This window comes from Primulina huaijiensis, chromosome 3 (assembly GCF_012295235.1).
Source record: "Primulina huaijiensis isolate GDHJ02 chromosome 3, ASM1229523v2, whole genome shotgun sequence".
In the NCBI taxonomy this organism is placed as follows: Eukaryota; Viridiplantae; Streptophyta; class Magnoliopsida; order Lamiales; family Gesneriaceae; genus Primulina; species Primulina huaijiensis.
The window spans coordinates 1,078,806-1,087,020 of record NC_133308.1 but is presented as its reverse complement, the minus strand read 5'-3'; the positions used below and the strand labels follow the sequence as shown (position 1 = coordinate 1,087,020).

General features: G+C 34.5%; 1 protein-coding gene across 2 annotated transcripts; it reads left to right on the top strand.

Annotated features, from left to right (window-relative positions):
- Positions 1–1,003: 1,003 nt before the first annotated feature.
- Positions 1,004–7,514, top strand: LOC140972833 (uncharacterized). 2 transcript variants are annotated; one of them, XM_073435280.1, is made up of 8 exons: positions 1,235–1,375; positions 1,669–1,777; positions 2,974–3,493; positions 4,204–4,357; positions 5,760–5,804; positions 6,019–6,184; positions 6,347–6,717; positions 7,002–7,514. In XM_073435280.1, exons 3-8 carry the CDS (start codon positions 2,998–3,000, stop codon positions 7,321–7,323), a joined length of 1,554 nt encoding a protein of 517 aa, XP_073291381.1. In that variant the 5' UTR covers positions 1,235–1,375; positions 1,669–1,777; positions 2,974–2,997; the 3' UTR covers positions 7,324–7,514. The 2 variants fall into 2 exon arrangements, with proteins under 2 accessions (XP_073291380.1, XP_073291381.1); XM_073435279.1 differs by lacking the exon at positions 1,669–1,777 and having other exon boundaries at positions 1,004–1,375; positions 7,002–7,513.
- Positions 7,515–8,215: the final 701 nt, after the last annotated feature.

Sequence of the window (8,215 nt, the reverse complement as noted above, 5' to 3'; positions counted from 1 at the left end):
AAGGTCCTTTTGCTATGATTTGAAACAAATAACACCTCAATCTGAGAAGAAGAGAAGGAAGATCACGAAAAAAGAGGACAAATCAGCTGCAGAAGTTCTCCATATTGCAGATCTCTAGCTCAAAAACACAGGAGCATTGTCCTTGGTCCCAACATTTTCTCGAATAGTATATACTGCTTAATTAAGACATGTGTATTCTAGTTAAATATTGTTATTGTAATTTGTGAATTGGTGAACCGGTTGTATATATTTTTAAAAAATGTTTTTAAATGTATGGTATAATAAACTCATAGAAAATATGCTAAAGTGAAAATTTTATCAACTATATATAACTCAACAAATAATTTAATTTCTTTACTCAAAATATATTTTAATTGCTAAAATACACAAATACGAAAAAAAACAATAAAAATCTTAAAATAAAATGATTATTTTATAATTATTATTGAGTATTTGAACTGGTCGAAGTTATTTGTATATATGATAAAGAAGTAGAAATCTGGTTGTAAATTCTATCAATTTCATGTTAAGAAAATATCCTCGAGCTAACAACTTGAATCAACATAATCAAGCCGGTGTCTAGGATTGCGTTTTCAAATTTCTTGGTTTCAATTTGCACTCGTACTTCCAAATGTCCAATGGATCATAATTAGTAATTTCTCATATTTTTATAGAAAACTTTTTATAGAATAACTATTTAGATCTTTTGGACGTTGTTTTATTTTTTTTCTTGCGTTTGAATGAAATGATTTAAAGTTATAAATTTCAAATATATTTGATTACTTAGATGAATTTATGTTGATTGATAATTTGTACTGACGAAATAGTTTCATCCAAACAAACCTTATCATTTTTAAAAAAGTATATACATTTACATTCAATTTTTTTCATGACACTCCACTTTATGTATAAAATTTATATGCAAAATGGTGTGATAAATAAAAAGTGGAGTTCAAATATATAGAAAAATTATCTTTTATATTTTACTTGTTTGTTTTGTTTAATTTCTTTTTTTATGACGCCAAGTAGCGGGCTCGGGTCGGGTCTTTATGCCCGCGAGGGTTCGAAAACCGGCTTTCTGAAAAAACTTATCGTGCTTCCCGCCGCCTCCTCCAGTTAGTTGCGTATCAGTCCACCAAATTCACGGCAGAACGCGAGGAATCTTTTTTGAAGGAAGAAAATGAGAGGGCCACCGTTTCCGAAGAAGCCCAAAATCGAAATTGTGAAATTAGAAGACGAAGAAGAAGAATATGGAGATGGAACAACGGAGGAACGGAGTTGGAAAGACCTAGAAGCAGCACTAGAAGTCCTTGTTGAACTACGTACCAAAGAAGTGGAGCAGCTTCGTGAGCGCGTTGCTTATTACAAGTTCCAGGTTTTATTTTCTTCTCAATGTAACACTTTCGAGTACGATTTTTTATTCTTTTGTTGGATTCGAGGTTTTTTGGGGGATATTTGAACTTGTGCTTGTTTTTGTTGTTTTTCTTGTTGTTTTATTAATGTACGCTGTAAAGTGAGTTGCGGGTGTCTTTCTTCTTTTTGCTGTATTTACAAACATTTATTCGTGGGGTGTCACCACTCGTTGGACATGATTTACATTGTGATTTTATCATTCAGATTACAGCAACTCCAAAGTACTAATGCCCTCCTGTGTAATGCTTGATAAAGTTATAGGTAAGTGCAATGCAGGTGCAGCGATTTCAATATTGAGATTCTTTTGTTCCTTGACTAGTGAATGCTGCAACATCGTGACGGTTAAGTATCCAACATTTTAAGGGTAATTATTGGTGGACCAAATGTTATAGGAAAGTGTGGGATATGATCTTGTTTTTCTGGATTCAATTATTGTATTATGAGTACATCTTGTTAGCTCTAGCGTCCCATGTTATATCCGTGTAAAATCAAATGGTCCATGAAAAGTTGAACTAAAAACTTAATGAATGAGAACTGTTGTGAATATTCTCAGGTCATCACTAATCAAGTACCCACTTCAATGTTTTTAGGGTCAATAAAGGAGATTTTACCCTGAAGTTTGAGAAAACAAATGTCTTTCTTTTTTTAAATGTTATTTTCGCATATTGGTGTCTAAATGATTGGAGGAATACTTTTAAATCAGTTCTCTCGGTTTTTCTAATTTTCTATCTTCTTTTTTTAATTACTTATTTTCCTGATTTTAGTCGGTACCAGTGTTAGGCTCAAGCTCTAGTTATTCAGAGAAGGCAAGAGATATTCTTTGTATATAACAGTGTCGGTTTAGTACAGAACAAAGAGAATAGAAAAGTGAAATTAGTCTATCCCGTGATGCACCATAAGCCTCATATGTTGCAAGCATCTGATGAGATGCAGGGACCTCATTTTTGTCTGTTTTGAAACATTCAGCGGCTTTTTATTTTATTCTCCTTTGAAGATAGTCACATGCATCTGCACTAATTTCTCTTACATAATTCACCTATGGAGCCTAAAGTTTCGATCATGCCACACGAGTAAGCAAGGAGCTCAACCATTCCCAATCATTACCCTCTTTTTTGGAAAAAGAATTTGCATTCGTGCAAATAAGTCAAAGAAGTGTGAATCAAACAGTAAACCTACGAAAAATCAACAACTCTATCGTGGGGCTATTGGTGGCCATCCGTAATTATTACCCTGATTGGTGCTGTGCTTTAACACCTTGAATTTTTGTAGAGTAACTTTACCTGGAGCATGTGCATGAAGTTGGTTACAATCATTATAATATGTAGCATGGTGCAAGATTATTTTTGTTTTGATTGTTGAGTTCCAAGTTATGCCTCTGCCCTCTTGATACTTTTCCTAAAAGTAAATTTTCTCAAAATAATAATACATTCACTTGACAAAATAATAATTGTTAGGGTGAGATGAGGTAGGAGGTAGGCCTCATGGTTTCTGCACTCACATGGTCAGTACCATTTTCATCAATGAGAAACCATGGATTTATGACTTAATGTTTGGTTGCAGCTTGATGAAGCATTAACAAGGTTGATGGATACACAAACTGAATTGTCTCGTCATCGTGGCCAGGAAACTCCAATGGCTTCAGAAACTTTAAGAAACTGTATAAGAAAGGTAAATTCGGAAAGTTCAGCGAATCCTGCCAATGCGAGTGGTGATTGTACTCAAAACCAGTTTCAGTACAAACCACAGCTGTTTGGTGTGGATTTGATTAAGTTATCAAGAGATGATCATGGAATTGAAGGAATATCAGCTAGTGTTGTACGTAAACATAGAGATTCTTCTCGAGAAAAATATCACTCTAAACCACAGCTTGTGATTCCTTCTGTGAATCCAAGCACGTCACATTCAATGACCATGAAAGAATCTGGAAATGAAGTTAGTGGCAATTCTGGTGCATTTCTTCCTGCTTCAATAGCCACTCAAATCAATAGCAATGGATGGCAAAATGGAGGCAAAGCTCGTAAAACATCTTCGGAGCAAGAAAACATGGAATCTCAACCTAAAGGAACGAAAAAGAAGCATGGTAATTGCTATGTAACTTTGCATATCAGGCATCATTCGGGTTATACTCTATTTCATTCTATGCATCACCAAAAGCACTTATTGTACCATATATGCGAGGCATATGCAGAAGGCTGCTCTTGTGAGGAAAAACAAAAAAAATAAAGAATAAATAAAGACATGGATACACATAATTTATGTGAACCTTACATATTTCAAAAGGACAAATAGCGGCTGCGGCAAAACTGTCTTTAGTATTAATGAAAATTGAGGGTGAAAAAAATGCTTATGCATGTAGCATACTCTCGTGCCACAAAATATGCTCATTTTTGTAAAATCTTTCGGTGCTGCTAAGAATTTATTCACTCCGTCCCTAACTGATTACTTGTATTATTTTTTGCTGTATTCACCAAAATTTTTATGTTTCCTCCCATATAAAGCTCAAAAGTTCATAAAACAATAACACTAACTTACAACCTCTATTGTTGAGGGTAACAATGTGAAATTATCATAATCTTCATTATTTGAACTCATATTTAAGTTTTCTGCCCATTCAGATGTAACATTTGAGCTGGATTTGTGGGTTTTATTTAAACTATTGGACTTGCATCCTTGTTCTGTGATAATCATAATTGAGGAGTGTAATCTGGTAGTCTTTTAAAGTTTCACATTTTTGCATGATATTATGGCTAGTAAATAATATTATCCATGATCATATCTTTGTGAATACAGAGAAGAAAGAAGATAAAGACTTGGTTCCGTTGATAGGAAGCATGGCTTCATCACAAAGATTCCATTGCGAGGCTGTTCTTATATCTAGTCAACACAAAAGAAGGCTGAGAAGCCTTGAGCTTTGTCCGACTAGTGATAATTTATTTGTGACCAGGTGATTTGATCATTCCTGATTTCTCACAGGAATAACAAAAATTATAATTGATGGAGATTGTGGCGCTCTTGAGCTCATGATACAAACTAGGATGTTGTGATGTTGGTTGCTCTGCGAGAAAGAAAAGAAAAAGATCAAGGCACAAATTTAATTTTTTTTAGTTTTATTTTTGTTATTATGCATAATATCAGTTGCTTTGCATGCCACTGGTTCAATAATCTACACATTACCTGGAATGCATATCAATAGCTCTCTCAGTACATATGAAAGGTTTGAGCCATAAGGAAACTTTGCTCTTTGTTACAATTCATCTTGTTGGAAACTTCAATAATCAACAGTTCTCTCCACTTCAGAATTAATGATGTTTGCTAAATGTATAAATTGTGTTCAAACAAAGTTGAGAGTGTTACTTTTACTAATGTATCGGTTGAGTTCACGACAAAGTTGAGGATCAAAACTATATTATTTTGAAAGAGGTGAAATCTTGAAGCTTAATGTTGTATATTGTACCTATCTTCTTTTAATAGTTTTCTATTGGCAGCATGGTAAAGTTGTCCATCAATCACGTACTTCTAATGCTTCTTTCAGGTCAAATATTAACATTATGATTGAACTGTAGCACAAAAATAAGCACAACCAGTTGGTGATATCTTCATCATGTTTAAAGGGCTCTCTTCGTTTTTCTCAGGGATTTTTTGTGGCTTTCTGGTTCAACTGTCAGTTTATGTTTTCACAATACTATCAAATGATTTAAATCCAAAATTCTTGCTCTTTTGGCAGACCTAATATAAATTTAAAATATACTGTGTAATTTTGTTCTCCACTTTTGGCAACTGGATAAGTTGGATTGGTGGACATGGTGGTGACATGCATGATATCTCAACAAAGCTATACACTTTATGGCATGTTTAGTTTTGTCATCTTTTTCTTTGATAATGTATGTTTCAAACATGTCTATGTTTTACATGTTAATCAGAGATTGAATGCTCAATTTTCTTTGTCAGTATTGCCATGCTTTGTTGATTTTATTATTTATCTTCGTCTATAGTATAATTTTGAATGTGGCATTTAATTAAGAAAGTCTGAAAATATGTTTCAGTCACAAATGATCAGAAAGAGAATGCAATTGCACCCATTGCATTTGGCCATGTCTTGATTTCAACATCGGATTATAATTTTTCTTTTACTTTTTGACTTATCCTCTTAAACATAAGTTATTTACAGATTACCATGCACTGGCCAACAGTATTAGATTCGGTTTTGCCATTTGCATTTTTAAAAAATCTTATCTTTTGTTAGCATTGCAGATTTTCAATTACATTTGACTAAAACCTTTTGATCTTAAACTGCCTCATAACTCTCTTGATGGGATTTCCACTTGATAAGTTTGACTGATTTGCAGTGCATTGGATGGAGTGGTTAATCTGTGGCAAATCCAGGGGAAAGGGTAAGTATTATTGGAAGCAAATTTAGTCGCATCAGATCTCTTTGATCTCATACTTTTGTTCCTTTATGATGCTTTCAGTATGCACATTTCAATCATAGCTTGGATACTAACATACGTTTCGGACTTGTATTGTTTGGCACATGTTTTTCAGTTATTACTTGGCAAGTGATGTAGGTTTATAACTTGAACTGAACTCTTAATATAAAAAGTGCAGTGCTGGTGTCGATCTTCTAAGTATTTCTGAATGTCAATCCAACAAGCAAAGGAGATGGCCAGAAGATATAGCTTGGCATCCACAGGCAAATAGACTTTTTTCGGTTTATACTGCTGATGGTGGGGATTCTCAGATATCAATTCTGGAACTGAATGAAGGAGATGATGTAAGGATCTCAAGTCACGGCGCTATTATCTTGTAATGCTGTTATTGTGAAATGTATATGTGCGTGCTGTGATTTAGTGGCAATTGAGTCAGTTTTTTATGCACTTTATTTTTAGTTACCACCTCTGTGAAGTCGACCTCAGTTTCAGTTTTGGTTTCATAGAGAACACGTGTAAGCTTTCTTGAAGACAAGCCTCACGTTAAAGGCATAATCAACAGCATAAATTTCATGCCATGGGACAAAACATGCTTCGTTACTGGTGGCAGCGATCATGATGTAGTTCTTTGGACCGAACATGACAAGGAAGGCTCATGGAAACCTAATTCATTACACAGAAGTATCCATACCAGTGCTGTAATGGGGGTTGCTGGATTGCAGGATAAGAATGTTGTAATGTCTGCTGGTGCAGACAAAAGAATAATTGGATTTGATACGACATCTGGGACAGTTGTTTACAAGTATCAGACTGAAAGCAAATGCATGAGTGTTCTAACTAATCCATGCGACTTCAACCTCTTTATGGTTCAGACAGGGTAAGTTTTCTCAAAGTTCTTATTAATAGGCCATTTATTATCTTTTTTTTTTCTCTGCCAAGCATATATTACTGTACTCCAGACAGACCACCTGCCGACTCATTCAAAATATCTTGAGATTTGTTTTGACAACGATGGTTGAGTCAAGATTGGGTAGTAAATTCAGCCAAGTTCAACTAGTTTTTATTCAATGAGTAACTTGTGAAGCTAGGCCAACTTTTTTTTTTGGTTACCATCTGAAGTTGTAAACCAAATTCAACAGGATGTAATGTCTGTGCTTGCAGGACCCCAGGGCGGCAGCTTAAACTAATTGATTTCAGAGCGAAGGCCCAGGAGATCCATAGTCTCGGGTGGAACCAAGAGAGTGGTGAATCACAGTCGGCTCTCATCAGTCAGGCGTGGTCTCCGGATGGTGTATGCATAAGTTCTGGCTCAGGGGATCCCCTAATTCACATCTTTGACATCAGACATAATGCTCAGAAACCATTGGAGTCACTAAGAGCCCATCATAAACGAGTCCTTAAAGCTGTATGGCACAACACTCTCCCTCTCCTCATTTCAATTTCTTCCGACTTGAACATTGGACTGCACACACTGATCAAATAATCTTGAACCCGCCTGCCCGTTGATGCTGGCATATGCTAGCTTTGTGGGCATGAAATTGTTTCGAATTTAATGTTGCATAAATTTATACAGATTTTTAACTAATAGTGTTATCATGAAATTAATTAATTGAACCTAAGATTCAAAGGGTCGTGATTAGCAAACTCAAAAAGGCTAAAAAAATAGTTTTATATAAACACGATACTTCTGATATTTACAGATGTTAGATGTTTCTCAAAAAAATAAAAATATTAGAGAACAGACACGTGTGTTGTCCGATATATAAATTTATGTATTGCAATAAGCCCCTCAACGAACTGATTATTCACGGGCCCCCACCATTACATATCCGTAAAGGCTAATTTTTTTGTTCGAATTTTACTGTTTCTACTTTCTACCGGTTAATCACACATTATCTTGGGGCTAGGAGAATGCGTTGTTTTTTGTACACCTATTTACCAATTAAAATTATATTCTTTTCCAAACACAAATAGAAGGATAATTGAGTCACTTATTTCTACATTAAAACAAAACACAATGAAATATAAAAAATAAAATAAAATGGAAGTTCACATACATGAATAATGAGGGGATGTATTTAATTGGTTAAATGACAATAATAATCGACAATGACGATGAAGGGAAGCCTAACTTTTAGCAGACACAATCATGCATATACCACTTTTGTCCAAGAAACTTCCACCTATCATGCTTCTCTATCCCACTTTTTATTTTTCTTTTTTACTCTTTTTCCCAAAATCTTACATCCTATATTGGTTTGTTTGAAAATATATATACTCTCTTTTCTTTGTTACATTATGTCAAAATATGATAGTAGATATAGATATCGTCTCACAATTAAAAATATATAAAATCGTCTCACATAAACTTACTT